The 17,556-nt window shown below is 34.7% G+C and overlaps 1 protein-coding gene across 8 annotated transcripts in view; it reads right to left on the minus strand.

Annotated features, from left to right (window-relative positions):
• LOC119835415 (protein phosphatase 1 regulatory subunit 12A) overlaps positions 1 to 17,556 on the minus strand; it is a 39,875-nt gene continuing 22,319 nt past the window's right edge. For 6 of the 8 annotated variants that reach the window (XM_038360200.1, XM_038360198.1, XM_038360199.1 and 3 more), the window contains 8 exons: positions 17,144 to 17,284; positions 15,245 to 15,395; positions 14,448 to 14,614; positions 12,679 to 12,735; positions 5,934 to 6,089; positions 4,999 to 5,082; positions 4,706 to 4,804; positions 1 to 2,894 (listed from right to left, as the gene is read on the minus strand). In XM_038360200.1, coding sequence (XP_038216128.1) covers positions 4,706 to 4,804; positions 4,999 to 5,082; positions 5,934 to 6,089; positions 12,679 to 12,735; positions 14,448 to 14,614; positions 15,245 to 15,395; positions 17,144 to 17,284 — 855 coding nt within the window. In that variant the 3' untranslated portion in view covers positions 1 to 2,894. The remainder of the gene's footprint in view (positions 2,895 to 4,705; positions 4,805 to 4,998; positions 5,083 to 5,933; positions 6,090 to 12,678; positions 12,736 to 14,447; positions 14,615 to 15,244; positions 15,396 to 17,143; positions 17,285 to 17,556) is intronic. The other 2 variants (XM_038360194.1, XM_038360196.1) reach the window with 2 other exon arrangements.

The following is a 17,556-nucleotide window of genomic DNA, read 5'->3' on the forward strand; positions in this document are numbered from 1 at the left end:
ATTAATTAATAAATTTATTTTGTTTAACTCTTACTCTCGAAATAAATAAAACTTTAATGAACAAAAATTACCGCTTACATTAAATAGGGATACAATATAAAGATCAATGAAGGCTAGACCCCACTTTCACATTTCACGCTTTCCTTATTATAATTCTCTATTGAGATTGTTAATATGTGTAGGTAGTTTGGTGCGGGATCCATAATCTTAACAAGAGTATGCATAACAATAAAAACGTTGTAGTTATTTAAATGATAAAATAGAAAATGTTATATGAGTTTAACATATCCCAATCAAGGGATGCGTTAAGGACATACATCTACGACAAAATTCATTAATTTTATTACTGTAATATACGAGAATGACAAAGCAAAAAAAAAACGCAAAAATTCATTAACAAAACTTTCGTTATGCGGAAACAATAATAAGAAACGTTCCCTTTTGAATTGACATATCGAAGCAGAATTTATCATTTCAAATAATAATCGTTAAAACACTGACCAACATTTGAAAATGTATAATGTAAAATTTTTAAATAAATTAAATCAGTATCTAATTACATATATTTATATATATATCTACAGTAAATGGTAATAGAAATAAAACCTATCAACATGTTCCCAAACCGATAGCCAATGTGCGTTAACATTTCCGCGATAGGCCATCGGGAATATGCTTTAGTTTCGTTTCTATAAATACGTTTTGGGTACAAAGGCAATATTTATTGCTGATATTTTAGGTTGCAGCACTTTTTTTATACAAAATTGAATGTATGACGTCACACAATCCCAATTATTCGGATTCAGATGTACTAACAATAACCGCCCCATAATACATTTTTTACGATTTTTTTTATGTATAAATTAGAGTAATTCGCTTAAAATGACTAGTCTTTTATACTCAAAATGTCCGAAAAATGAATGAATTAATAATATGCGTATGGTTCATATCAGCAATAAACGCTTGCCTCCGCACATAACAATTAATGATAATTAAAATTTAAACGTTAGTACCCTTTTGAAGGGCTATGGCATATAAAATACATTAAAAAATCTTCATCCCATTTTCCACATTAAATAAAAGTTACTCTACTAAGATGTCTGCCGTCACATTTCGAAATATTAATTTATCTACAAAATAAAATTCACGAAGCGTTAGTGCCAGCATCACATATATATAACAATACTTTCACATCACATTTAACAAAAGGTCCTATAGCGCAAACATCCGATAATGATTACGATGTAATGTCTCTACGTGACACATTAAAATATATACGTTAAGTATAAATTGCCGTTCCGATATCGAGTAAACCACGTTCGTGTGTCCGAACAAGCGTGTGTATGTGTGTTTTAAATATTCGCTATCCGCATAAGCTAAATGCACACAAACAAATCTTCCATAGAAGGGTTGGCTGTTGGAATACTGATTCATTAGGACATAGAAGTGTTCGTGTATGTGCGTATAGCTAGCGGATAGCAGGTTTGTGATGATGAACACAATAACAACGTTGACAAATCAAATGCCCCGTAGGGGAATCAATTAATGGGCACGACAAAGTGATTTACTCTATATGTAAAACACTACAAAGTACAACACCTAGTAAGACCTAAATCCACATGATCAAAACTTTAATAAATCGATATATCACATTTCCAATCATTTCGTGACTATTGTTTAATAAAATCTATATTACATACAGTTTATAAACGCATTAGTAATATGACGATTATTAACTAATACCTAACATTACACAGAACACGTTCTCGGTTCCGCGAAAGCGTGAACTCCGAAAACATTTCATTAAATACTAATCTACATTACATTTATAACATCAGGAATATATTAAAATATCAACACAAAGGACATCTCGGGAACTACATAAATTCTTTAAAAAAATTATCTAATATACTATAATAGTGATGTTTTCTAAAGTTTTAAAAAATATTGTCATCCATATTAATTCAATGCGATAAAAGGTATTTGTATATAAATATATGTTTGTTTGCCAGAAAAAAAAACAAATTGAAATTTTAAAAAGAAATTAAAAACCAACTTTTACGAAAAAATTAACAAGTTTGCCGCAGATATATAATGTTTCATAAATAAATAACATTTTCGTTCAATTGTAAAAACAAATTATTTGGACGAAGATTTCGAAGTAAAAAATAATATGTGTATCATGCAATTCATCCGTGTTTAAAATAGACAATATTTCATTTTCAAATAAAACAATCAAACCAAAATATAATAATAAAAAATTAACCTAATCATGCTGTTCAATACCCGGACCGATAACCGATGTTCACCAACGAAACAAGATTATACTATAACGAAAGGAAAAACTAAAAGAAACAACACCAACAAAACAGTTTACTTCTGTCGTCTATATTTATACATCAATTGACCATATAGTGCTTATTAGATTTTGACGAACGTGATCAACTTCTCCACAAAGTTAATTCCGGTGCGGTTTAGGCATTCTATAAGTATATTACTACACTATTGTTAATTTGACTAGAACCTCAGCCAGGCAATGAGAGGAATATAAGTTTCATACATGGACAACATCGCAAAGAATCATTTATTATCTTGCTTCGTTGGTTAGTGTATAAAAGTTTGTATATTTCGTTTGTAAAAAAAAAAATTAAATATTTGGCTAATAATCCACTTCACAAAGCACACATCAAATTTTTTAAAAAGGCATTTTATTATTACACACGTCCTTCTATAGTAACAATGTAGTCCCATCGCTGACCTCGATTCGTTAGGCCGAAAGGGAACATATTTTAGGAAACCCCTATATCTCACTTGGATAATTTACTGATAACTCTGATAAGCGCTCCGTTCTCGTCTTTCAGCCGCTGATTCTCCGCTTGAAGCGCTTGATGATACTGAAATTAATAACGCACTGATTAATAAAACGCGATACATTTAAACGATCAGATATATTTGTGTGCTACAAAATCGACAATATCCAACTATATAGAAGTACCCTCAAAATCACACACATGTTGAATGATGCAATGGAACTAACTATTCGACCAGATTTTTAAACACGGTTCTATGAAATCCGAGATACCTGTTACATTCAGTGTTAGACCAAATTTTTTTAATAGAACAATAAATTATTATAAAAGTAAATAACGTTAATAATTTATCAAAACAATAACGGATATCCAAAACTATTAAAATAACTAAATAAAAACATGGTCGAACAGAGGGGTGCTACATGATGTATATTTACAAGTTATGAAAGTGTTAAAGTGCGCGTTCAAAGTAATTGGGTCATTATATAGTTTAATCAATTATTATTGCTGATAATCATGTATTCTGTTGGATAAATTCTACTCAATATAATTTTAATTACAATCGCATCAATCTCTTAGTACAGAATGATCCCGCGCATTGCAGATAAAATTAAAATTTAATTAAGATGCAGTCATTCTGAATCGATATTGGATAAAATAAATGAATAATTATAAACTTATAAAATCATACCTATACCATAAATGAAATAGAATGTAAGGTATTTATCTAGTAATTATAGGCTGATTTAATTATTCGACTACTTTATATGAAGTCGAATGATTTCCACAGAATTTACAAAATGGTACTAAGTAATGATTTTAAATATTTAATGATGTGATTGTTAAATATAGAAAGTTATTTCGGGAACACCATCCAATTGGATACACGTGAAAGCATATTTTTTGTTTATTGCTCTTTTGTATATGTGTAGAAAATATCTGTATAAGTGTTTGTTATATAAACATAATTATAACACATCATTCGTTTAAGGACTATCTTAAAATACAAAAGCTTTCTTTGAATGTTTTGTTATTGATAAAAATAGAAGAAGCTATACAAGATCCATGCATTTTTTTTTTGAAGAAACTCTAGATACGTGTATTTATATAAAACTCTACGAACGTCTCTTACAAAGGTTTAATTCCGCTTTTTTCATATAAATGATGCTAAATTTGAAATATTTTCTAACCGTGACAGTTTTTTGGATCGTCGAATGTTAGGAACATACAAGCATGCTTGCATAGCACACAGTTAATTAATAAAGACTCGTAAATCCTAGGGTAGAACCGTATGGGATGTAATTCGGCCGAATTTAACAAATAAATATACTCAGGTGGTGTGTTTAATCAATTATATATAATTACGGTTTAATAAAGTCTTTGTTGGAAAATATAATAAAATAGTCATTAAACATTATAAAAGTCATATGCTATATTAATCATATAAAAATGATTTGTATTGCCAACGAAGAGATTTGTAAAAGGGAACTATCGCATAAAAAACACAATAACTATCGCTTTCTATATGCACAGCCAAAATTCATGTGAACATTAATAACATTGAAAAAACTAATTTAAGACAAGATAATTAAGATTAAGTATGAAACTACTTAACATATCACATATATCATAATTATCCTCCCATAACAGAATTCTCCTAGTACATACGAGACTTTAAATGGTTGGTGAGGAACGCGGCAGGTACACGAAAAGTGGCGCAGTCACAACGCACTGTTTCCATCTCTCACACTCTAACTCCGCGCTGGTGCCGCGAGCTCACCGAGTGAGAGAGTGGGAGAGAGAGAGAGAGTGAGCGAGAGAAACAAATGTTACGTATTAGCCGACAACGCCGCACGATGTCGCCACTGAGCAAACGCCCATTCCAACACAGTTACCTATTTGGCGGCAGAGTTGGTCAATTTGCTGACGACCCGCGTTAGCGCACGGTTCTCAGCCCTCAGCCTTTCGTTCTCGGCTTTTAACTTTTGCAATTGCTACAAAACGAACACGAACATTACAAGTCGTTCTCATTTTGGCGGCAACATTGGCGCCATCTTGATGTCCGCCATGGCGTAACAAAGTAAAAGCTCATCGTACGGTTATTTGAGATGCAATTGTTCTTTGTAAATATAAATTTGTATGTGTGTGTGTTGTGCGAGGTCGTTGGTCGTTTTAAAAGACTAATTACCTTCAGCTCCTCTTCCATTTCGGACAGTTTTCTTTCCATGGCTCGCTTCTCGCGCTTCTCTATCTCAGATAGTGAATTTTGATTCTGTAAAACAAATGCATTCTATGTAGCTTAACAGCGCAGGGTGTACACAAAGCTCGCACGTATACAGTCGCTCGCTCGTAACATTAAATCGCTAGCAATTAATAAGTATAACGCATCACAACAGTGAAACGTGTGTGCACGAGTGTCCTTCAGCGACCATTAGCTTCAAAACACGTATGACTAGTGAACATTCTGTGATGAACGAGTACAGATAGCCAAAACACGAGCCAATCTGTCAGCGAGCATCTGTGGACATAATTAGTGTTAACCGGTGGGCGGGGATTAGTCAAACATTTTAAATGGGGGCACGCAAATTTCTAATGACGCATAATGTCACGGGCAAGTCGGTTACTACAAGTAAATTGTAGTTTAATGTGCTCTACGGGATTATAGTTTCTTGAACTATCCGGGTGGTGAACAAGTAAAAATACACCATTGTATGAGCTACATGATAAAAATGAGAAACTAATTTCGCTTTGCATGCTTCTGGTGAATTTGAAATGTATGAGAAATATGTACAGAAATCGCTTTGCATCTTTCACAATGGATGAGAATTTCATGATCAAGAATGATGCTAGTGATAATGTCCGATTAGCTTGGTTGTCTAAGTGGGTGTATTCATTATTTAAATCAGTTCAAAGCAAGTTTCTAGAAATGGTTATTGGTTTTCTAACAGAAAACGGTACGCTGAAACATTTACGCAAAACCGTCATAATGAGTTCGTTAAACTCTAGACAGATATAGACTTTGAGACACCTACTCCGACATCACGCTAAACCGTGCCAATGGCATAAAAAACCGGGACATATAGGGGCAATTTGGTGTCTACACAATGACGCCGAGTGTCATACCACTTGTGTGAGTCTAGTGATAGTGGTGCGAGCCTCGTGCAACTGCTGCTCGGAGGTCGAGAGCAACGCGCGCAGCTTGCGGACCTCGTTTTGTGATGCTTCGTACAGCGCCTTGTAGTCCTTCTCCTCTCCCTCGTCCGTCCTCTCCGTGCCGGACTGAAATATTATACGACATTTTAATATGCCATATTAGCTTAAATAATAAATCGTATATCCGTAAATATTTTCAATCTGGCGACGGGGAATCACAAACTGCTTTTCTGCTAACGTTGTTATTTGTGCTAAACTTAATTAATATAAGATTTAATCGTTATATGTCGTAACATTATGTTCAACTATAAGATAATAAGATTTGTAACAAAACAGAATCATTAATCAGTTAATTTAATTGATTGCAATTGAAGCCAAGTGCTAGTTGGAAACATATCCATGGTTTATAGTCTATTGTAATATCTATTCTTGTGTTCGCAACATCGTAAATGATTTGTAATCGAGCATGTAATATAAAATAGCTATACGATGCACAATATAACAGTTTACACGGATACTTTACATATTGCATTGTCAACCGGTAACCAGCATTGCACCAATGAAAGCTTATAAATCACATATTTGCACCGCAATCTTTATGTTAATACATGTAACAATATCAAAATGCATAGTGATGTCTCATCGAAGCACATTATTCTATTGTTTGACAATATACAGAAACGATTGTTCATAATCTTGACCGACGCTAAGTTAACTATGATGTCATGTTAATATTTAAATAGAAACAGGATGTCTGCCCATGGAAATCGTATTCTGCATCGTATAAAAACCGCAGAAAGATTGTAACTAAAGAACGACATTGACTGAAAGTTTATAGCCAACATCAAGGTCTATGACGTAAATGAATATTAACATCGCACGTAAAATTTGAAAGTTCATAAATATAGTTTACAATTATGAGCGCTAGGAAACGAATCAAGAGAAAAAGTGATGAAAATTCCAATATTAACTTAGTGTGAAATATCACTCATGCATAAAAATAAATAAAGCGTCATAAAAAAATGTTAGATGAAAGAAAAATGTTATCCAGACACATATTATATACTTTCTAAAGTAACTCGGTTTGTTTGTTACGATATCATGTGAACGAAAGTTGTTAATTTTTATGTATAGATAGAAAAAATCTTGGACAAGTTCATTGGCCTATAACTACCACAAAAATATTCATTTTAATTACTTATAGAGATTTGTATCAAAATCGACTTAAAGTTGTTATAATATAAAAATTATCTTAATAACATACTACAAACATGTTCTATTACAGAAAACATTATTTTTTAATCTTCTTAACATTTTTAGCCCTAGTGGTAAATATATAGATAATTCCGATGCATACAAATTGCAGCATCATGTATTTGTTTTGATACATTATTATTACTTCCAATAGGAATTGTGAATACACAACACACGCTTGTACATAACGCATTACATTTTTCAAAAAGTGATCAGATTATTTTATTACTGATTTATTACTGATTTTTTACCGAGATATACAGCGACGATTCTGGTTGTATAGCAAATAGATATTTTATGAATCGATTGGAAAACGTACACAATACCCATCGGAAGCCAGAGAGTTGAGACTGAGGGAGCGTGCGTTAAGCGCGTTAACAGTGTCGAGGGATGTCAGCGATCTCGATCGCTCCTTATCGAGCCCGCTACTTCTGCTGGTCGAGCGCGACTTCCTCTCCGGCCTCACGGGCGCCTCCGCCTGGACGGGAGGCTCCGCGGCCACTTCGGGCACTTTCATCGGGGGCACTGGCTTCGGTTTGAAGTTCTTTTGACTCGCTAATATTTTTTTATCTAACTTTTTCAATATCGGTGTCATTAAATTTAATGATCCCAACGTAGCACTACTTAAATATACACCACCGTAACCGGAACTCGTTCCACCGTATATCCCCAAATTTGACGGCCGGCCTAAGCCCACAGTGTAAGGATTGTAGTTTCTGTATGTGCTTGGACTATATGAATTCGAATAACTATTTGAATATGAATTGTATTGTCCGCCAATCATGGATCCTAACATACTCGGAGAAGAACCATAGTGAGAGGTGAGACTCCGAGGTCGCGAGGAATATCTATCCTGTTTTCGACTCATTTTTATGCATGTGTCACTCTAAGGCGCGTTCAAATATTAGCAATGTGGCGGGCGAGCTCTACGCGTTGTGAAAACATACTGACTGCTTCCCAAGACTAATAATGACAGAGAGAAAATATTGTCGACAGACACACCAAACAGTGGTTCACAGATAGGTACGAGCGAGCGAGACGCGTGACGTACTGAAGCGATCCGATGAGACGGCAACATCTAAACGAACACGCGAGGAAATCATCACCTGTAAATATAACAAAACCGTTTCGTGGTCGCGTGTGGCGAGCGCGACCAGAAAGCCCTCAAGGACGAAAAAACCGATTTACTGGTCATAACAATATTCATATCGACTGCATCTCGTCATTTGGTGATGTTTACCTAAAATTAGAAACTATTTCGAAGGCCTTATCGCCCCGTCATTAATGCGCTGCCCGCCCCGCTTGTACAGGTACACACGCGCTAAAAATAATTTCATCGCCTCTTAAACCGATTGTCGTAAATTATACCGAACATAAATAAAACGTCAGTCAAACATACTGTAGATATAATATCTACCGTATACGCTTCGTTCAGTGATATTGATTACTTTTACGCTCAATAAATATAATCTCTAAAATAATTATTGAAGACATCATATTAATGCTATGATTATTTTATTGCTTAATTACAACGGGTTCGCTAATTTATGCAGGCTTGAATTTTGTCTTTTGTTTCTCGCTATAAATAAAATCTATTTTCAAGTTTACGCGTGTTCATTTCAGAAGTCCGCTGACCCAAATACTGATTTTGGAGCGCTCTAGTGAAGTAAGCTGGAATTTCGTGTGATACTTTCTAAACCATCAGAAATTGTTTCGCAATGAGTTGCACAACTAGTGCGGTATATTAATATAAACGCAAATCATAAGGTTTGCTTTGATTTAAATACACAAAAATATACATATAACATCTACCGAACTGAATTTAAAAATAATTATTATTTTACCACTATAAAACGACATTGTGGTTCAAAAGGATAAAATCATGATAATGATGCTGTGTATCATACGCTAAATTTTTATATACCGTTCCAACATGGGCGAAGCCACAGCTATCAGCTAGTAAATAAGTAATAAATGTACATTTAAATTCCAATTTGAGGTGTACTAACGTTTGTGCAACATGTGCGCAAGATATTATGAAATAATCGAACGACATTCAAAATATTTTAAATATAATATCAATAAAGACCCTGCCGTCGTTTTTGGGAACGTCGGTTAAATTGCGTGTTCAATTTAATGAATAAATAATTGAAAGACATTCTTTTAAGATTACAGTTTAAAGCCGGTCAAGGGTTGGTGATCAAAACTCGAACAGAAAGGTCGATATAAATACATTTGACGTCATTTGAAGGAACCTACGCGTCGAAAGTCTTGAAACTATTCAGAACCATCAATTTATCTTTTAATGTATTTACGAGCAACATTTATACAATAATCTAATGCGCAAATTACTATTTGCAAACTAATTATTTAGTGTATGATGTTTTAAAGACGTACGTAATCTGTCCAGGAGTTAAGATACGACGAATACATACATATCACGTTAATTTTGTTAAAATTCGTACGTTCATACAGAACATTCTTCGTGTCATATAATCAAAAGGTTAGAATATAACACACAGCTCTGTGGCCCCATATTTCTAGACACAATTCTGCAATTCTCTTTGACTGTAAAATTATTTCAGTAGGCTAACTTTACAATTATATATAGATCTTTACAATGAATAATTTTTACTTTTTTACTTCTTCAGTCATTTATGGACTCATACATATTTCCGATATAATTAGGTGTCACCTATTCAATAACTTTCAGCTGTTTACTTTTGCGTGTATGATAGCCAATCTACGTGAAATACAGTACGAGATTGTGTAATTTATGTGTCGTTTATAAAACTATATAACAACTGGATCGCAGCCAATCTGTCACATTACAATTACTGATCGTCTGAACCACAATTCGGATTCTCGAAAATATATTGGTTTTCGCGTATTATCCGTCAAAATGATTAGTTTATTTTTAAATATGATAAATCGTATTTCAACAAGTTAGCTCACGAAACCATCGATTGTATTAACACTAAAGTATAAATGAATGAGTCTGTTATATGTAAATTATCGATTTAAAAGAATTGTTATACAGTCTACAACTTTATAGATGGTTAGGTGATTGTCGCCTCATTGTGGATCATTGTGGAAATTTATACCCAAATATTATATTAAATTAGGTACTATAAATTCTCTCGACTAACTAAAATATTTAAAGCAACTTTTGCGAAAATAACCGCACAAGACTCGATAAGTGAGAACATCAACCCTTCGTAATTATACAATATGTATCAAATGTTATTTCCGATTAAATACGGCTTCACGTGAGGGTTCTAATATTACATACATAACACTTAAAACGAAATTCCAAAATATACAAAGGTTTCTTACTATGACTTAATTGTAATTTACGAGCTGTTTTATTATCATTCACTCATTGCTAAAACACTTGGCAAAGGATCGGAAGAGATATCAATTATCAAACGGCAAAATATATCAAAACAGTCTTGCTATGTAGCATTATATTATTAGCGAAGGTTTCATGAAAAATGTATACTATTTTTTATACTTTTTATATGGGGTCAGGACCCTTAATAAATAATTTGATTTTATGTATACCTATAATTAACATATAACAGAAGCGATCACGTAAATACTATTAACCCTAACGATAAGTAAAATATATTTAAAGGCATAAATCTAAAGAATTATTTAATTTACTCATAAAATGCGCGCTTTCTACGTTCCGAAACTTATACCTACATAGTTTTTATTTCCATTCAAGCGCATTTATTATCGAGTCCCTCGCCCAAATGCTAGAAAGTCAAACCAATGTGTTTCATGCTTACTTCTTACTCTAGCAAAGAACGGTGCGCGGTGTAAAAAAAACAATACTGAAAATTACTACAACTATTTCCAAAAACATATTGGTACTTTTATTACAAAATCGCACTATTCAGCATGTTTGGTCCCCACATACAAGCATACCTAATTTTACGAAAACTGTCAAATAAAATGTTTTTAGTTCGCATTTGTATCATACATTTTGTCGCGATAGACTGGTTAGGTGTGTTTTGTGATGGGCTTATATTATAGTCTTCGATGGAAAAAATGGGATTTAGCAAAAAGGGGCAGCTTAAATGAATACCTTTTATAGTAGATAAGATTCACAGTTCACCTCTGTGCCTTTTAAAATAATATAAATGAAATATATATTCTATGCGTTATAAAAATACGAACTAAAATCATTCTGCGACATAAATTAACAAATTTAATTTAGTCCCCCATTTATACTTCACACGGGTCGACACGTCAATGCTTTGCAAAATAAATTACATTTACACACCAAAATAAACTCAAAGGCCATCAAGAACGAAAAACAAAGAAAATATATTTTATATTATTTTTGGTATTCACAGAAATACGTATATATATAATACCATTCAAATCTGTTATTATTTATATTCTATACGATATTAAATAATGAAAAATCAAAAACCAAACTAAACTGAACTAAATTGAACCAGTAAAAAGTCATAAGGTAAAAAACAAAAAGAAAATATACAGTACGAATTGAGATCTTCTTTTTTGAAGTCGAAAAAAAAATTGTATGTAACTTGTGTATATGGCTCAGTTCACTAATACCAGGATAATATTTCGAGATATACATTTTGATACGGTAAGTATAATAAATACGAGTAGCATATTGCTGAATTTACAATATACTCTATTTATGTATATTTCTGTTCTAAAATAAATTCCTGAACTGTAGATTACATAACTACGTTTAGAGTGTGCGAATCGAGCACGCATCGACACGTGCGGAGCCAGCTCGCACCGGGTACGTTGGCACACCCCCACGGGAGATCGGCGTGAAATAGTAGCATGCTACTGTGTCTCGTTCGGTGGGTGGAACCGGAGGAATGTATCCTCACGCTCGCCCTTCCCATTTCATTCCTTTATCTCCGAAGTCAATCGTTTTCCTATCCCTTATCCTTATCCTACCCTTATAATCGGGCAACGTATTTCCAGCGGTGCTACTTCTACAAATGTTCACGGGCGGTGGTGATCGCTTACGTCAGGCGAACCACTAGATCAGTTGCCGCTATGACAAAAAAAAGTAAAAACAAAATGTACTACCAATTTTAACTTCTGAGAACACAGATTTTTTGAATAAATTATCTGAATAAATATTAAAGTACATTAAATGTGTAATAATGTCTATCTGTAAATATGTAGGTCACAAAATTGTCAATATGTTACATCTCAACTAGTATCATAAATTCACTCCTAAAACACCGAACCAATTTAGATGAAATATGGTAAAGATATCGTTTGAGCCCTGTACAAGGTATAACCTTTAGTAGGATAGATTGTTATGCGCGCGTTTGCATGTTGATATCCCGGAAATCTCAAGGAAACGGGAACTGTGCGGATAGAACCCCCGGACTATATTTATCTTGGAGCACGCCACTTGGGCTTTCAGACCTAACTAGCTAGCTAGATAACAACTCACTTGTATATCTGTGTCGACGTCGCCTTCGCCGCCTCCTCCGCGATCGTTAACGATGTCCTAAACAAAAAAAAGTTTCCTTAATACTCGAGCGCTACATTAAAATTAGAAATCCAAAGTTTCCAAAAATTGCTTGTAAAATATTTATTTAAATTGTTAATAAATAATATTCAACATTATTTAAGGTACGTAAATAACAAACCAATAAATATCTTATTATCTATAAGAAATCAGATTCAAAATAGCGTAAAATATTGCAAAGTCACCATACAATCGAAGATCATGAAGTTTATCATAGAATTTGACATAATCCATTAAAATCACATGCCAAATATGTACAAACAAATACATGTAATAATAAATATATTTTAAATTATGTTAGCATCTCTGTATGAATGTAATTCACCTCCAAGAGCATGTAAAAAACCACGGCTGTATTTGAATCATCTACATGATTCACAATTCACTTTAAACCGTTCTGGTTATATCCAAAACACATCATATCCAAAATACAACGCCCGTATTAGAAACTCACGTGTTTCCCACAACACTGTACAGGCTCGGGTAATATTTAATTTTAGCCTAGAAGGTCAATATGTGGCACATTCGTCAAATCTTTTGTGTAATAAAACAATCACACGTCGCGACCAATGAGTTACGCTAATTTATTAATGCTGTTGTCAACCGCCTCAATATATATTATTTGGATAATTGTTCATAATGGTTAGAATATTTAAAATCTATAAAGGTAGGTCATCAATGATTTGTTTACCAACAACGCGATTCGATTTATATTGATGATCAAGGCGAAAAAGATAAGTATTAAGTATTGATTATTACGAATACATTCTAAAATTATGTATGTAGTCACGGAACCAACACATTATTTTTGCTCTACGTCTCGTTTTAATGGCCTATAAGAACTAGATTGTACTGTTGGTACTATCCAATTGGTACATTCGCGATAACTATATAGGAACAATTGTAAGCATTATTATTTTTCATTGTAAGCATATTTTTCAAATCAACGTTAATTTGTTTTAGAATGTTGATATTGAGTTCTTTTCTGGAATAAAGGACAAGTGCGTTTAGATTAGGTCACTATAAAATTGTAGGCGAAATAGCGAAGCCGGTGTGAAAGAATACAATTATGAAACATATCATCATCATCATCAGCAGCCCTTACACGTTCCCACTGCAATGACACGGGCTTCCTATGAGGATTTAGCCCATAATCTACCATGCTGATCAAGTACGGGTTGGCCGATTTACGTGTCTTTGAACGTCGATTCTTCGACCGACATGCTAGTTTCTTAGTAGCAGGGTTTCCATTAAGGATACATTAAAAAAAAAGAAGTCATCATCAGTTGGTAGATGTCACATGTCGTCGAACACTTGATTCTTATACATTCCGGTTTCCTAACGATATTATCCTTCACCGTTTTGAGCAGTGGTGATGTGTATCCACATTCGCAGTAAATTGAAAAATCAATTTATCGCCTCGCCTCGCCTAGACTTGAACCCCCGACTTTTTTTCTTTATGTGTTTACGGGAACCTAAGATGGTGGTTCGCCTGATGGTAAGCGATCACCACCGCCCATTGACTTTCGCAGAGGTTGTGCCGTAAGTAAGGAAAGAATTGACGATTGAAAAGAAGCAATGGAGTGGGAAGGGTACGAAATAGAAAACGGGCCTTATCCATTTTCAGTCCGATGTGCTTACCACTTTTTTTATAAAAAAAAAATATAACAAGTACAAGGAGCCCAACTCACGTCCATATCCACGTGGCCGACGCCGGTGGAGCGGCGCTTGGGCCTGCGCCGGCGCTGTATCACGTTGAGCGCGGCCTGCGTGCTCGGCGACGAGTTGCTCGGCGACTTGCTCTCTGCGCTGCTCTCGCGCTCCTTCTCCTCCTCCGTCGCCGCTACTGTCGCGTTACCTGCACCGATAACATTTTCTATAACGTACATTATATATAAATATATATATGTAACGTTTTTACTGTATCATAACGCTATGTAAATATATTTTTTCGATTAGTTATACTGTTGCCAAGCTTGCTCTAGATTTTGTTAGGAACACTTGAAGGTCAGATTTATAGGCAACTATCATTCTACCTATGTAGTCAGAGGAAATTTTTATGATGAGATGTTTCAACGCGGTAAAAAGTAGTCTGTGTCACACTACAGCCTCATAGCCAATCATAACGTATAAGTCAAACACACAGCTTCGCGTTTATAAGTTTAAGTAAGATACTTATATAATTACTTCTACACCTGGATTTAACAGGAAACTGTTTTATATCGCTGTTGAGTCTAGATTATCATGGTATTATGTTTCACTTTTTATTTAGTTAAATTTTTATAATAATAATATTTTTCTGTATGGAATGCAATGAGTTTCATTCTATCTCCAATATCCTGAATTATTTCATATCACACTTAGTTGAGATAAATAAGATTCGCAATGTGCGAACATCTATTTTCCTTTTATTTTATAAGGGTCAAATGCAACAAAAACTTTCGATATTTCTCCCAAGACTGCCCATTAAGAATATACATCGACTAACTTGTACGGCTCTCCTTGGTAGGCGTGGTGGTAACGGAGTTGTTTGTGGTTGCGTTCTGGTTGGCGCCGGATGGCGGGCGGCGGAGCGGTAACGTCACCGTCGCCTCGGTTTCCGTCGTCCGCGGGGTTGCAGCCGCATCCTCCAACTCAAACTGTACATTCACATTATTTATTAATACCACAAGCCTTCTATTATTAATGGAACACGCACAAGGGTGTAAATTTCCACATCTACTACTTTAAAATATAACGCAAACTAGCTATTGACATTGATAAATAAAATCAGTAAACACGAAATCGAATTCTAGACGATTCATAACAGCAAAGCAAATTTTTGCCAAAATTTATATTCCGTCCTGGCAAAGGGACAAGTTTGCGTAATTTCTGCAAATTGTGTACATTTTGTATATATTTAAAATGTAGGCAAGCACATGGGTACATGACATGTGTAGAGTGTAGACACTATACTATAAGTGGAGGAAATATTAATTGCGCATTATGTTTGGTAAATTACAATTCTATTTTGGCGAGACGTTTAGTGTCCTATTAATTTCTAAAAGGAAGCAACAATTTCATTATTTAAGTGAGACATATGCGAAATATAACGACACGAACACATATCTACATGCATTTTAATTAACGTATAGCACGACCATGCAAATGACAAAATTACATACATAGATGAGAACAAAATAACATGCATTAATGCCCTTGCGGTGAACAGTTAACGCCGTGTCAATTAATGATTACAATATATCATAGACCTGTGCAGAATAAAACATACAGTAAGTATAGCGAATAATTTTATAAAAATATATATATTTAACAAAGTATGATGATGAAACAGTAATACGCGAGACATTTTATGTTAATGTTTCTAAACAAACAATACTGATGTAACATAATAATATAATATTAATATATAAATTTTCAATATCACAACATCGATCGCTGAAATATCACGAATAGAATGAAAGCCCCACAATTTTCACACCATGCCGAGTGTCGGAGAGATTTTGAATACTACGACAATACGCGTTTACACGACCATTCATTGTTACTTTATAGGATTATTTTAATCTGAATAAAAATAAAAACAGAGCGATACTATTTTTAAAAAATGACTTAACCCCAATAACTTGACTTTGTAAGCATATAAAATAAAATCCCTGTTGCATAAAGGCATTTGATGCAACTTTATTTTAATATAATACATAAAACCATCCATTCAAGCCCAACCCTAAAAATATATACAGGGTTTCAGCCGCTTCACATATACTATTATTTAAACTTATTGATACTAAATAGACCTACTAATCCGTTCAACCATTCTCATTAATCACTTTAAAAAACACCCATGTTTTCACCAGTGCACTGACAACACATTTACATCAAAATACAATCCATATTTCCATCTGAACACAATATCAAAGACTTAACCCATCCATTCCTAGCCCGCAACCCAATAATACAGACACCACACATCCCCACTATATCACAATACAACAGACAACAAATCCTCATAAACCCGGCCACAGCACAATAACAATACAACAAACCACACATCCCCACCACATTACAATACACCAAACAAATCCTCATAAACCCGGCCGCAGCACAATAACAAACCAACAAGCCACATATCCCCACCACAGCACAATACCAAAGACAACAAATCCTCATTACCCGGCCGCAGCCCAATAAAAAATACAACAAACCACACATCCCCACCACAGCACAATACCACAGACAACAAGCCCGATGTAATAGTTTGTTGTCTGTCGTATTATGCTGCAACAAATCCTCATATCCCTGGCCGCAGCGCAATACCAGCCTACAAACACCCGTAACCACACAAAACAAGCACAAGGAATGGTCGCGTCCACGGGCGGTGTGCCACCTTGTTAGCGGGATCGAGCCGCAGCCGCCACGAGGGGCGTCTCTCACTGTTGGCGGCGATGGTCGCGGTCGCGGTCGCGGTCACGCAGGCCAGCGCCAGCGAGACCGCCGCCTCACCGCCACCGGCCGATATCGCGCGCGCCTATACAACCCCAAAGCAATTTTAGACAATTGTTGCGGGGTTACGCAACGCCAAGACATTTTAGTGTATGTGGGTCTATAAAACTATGTTTATATCGGAATTTTCTATAATATGCCTGTATAGGCGGGTGTTATCCAAAACCAATTTTAGACAATTGCTGGCGGAGTAGACGTTTTTATCGCGTGTTTTTCCTTCAGTTAAATGGTTTATGGGGGCTGTGAACGTAGCTTTCGAAGTTTAAAATTTTCAAGTCCTTATTTTGCAAAAAGACT

Source organism: Zerene cesonia, chromosome Z (genome assembly GCF_012273895.1).
Source record: "Zerene cesonia ecotype Mississippi chromosome Z, Zerene_cesonia_1.1, whole genome shotgun sequence".
Lineage (NCBI taxonomy): Eukaryota > Metazoa > Arthropoda > Insecta > Lepidoptera > Pieridae > Zerene > Zerene cesonia.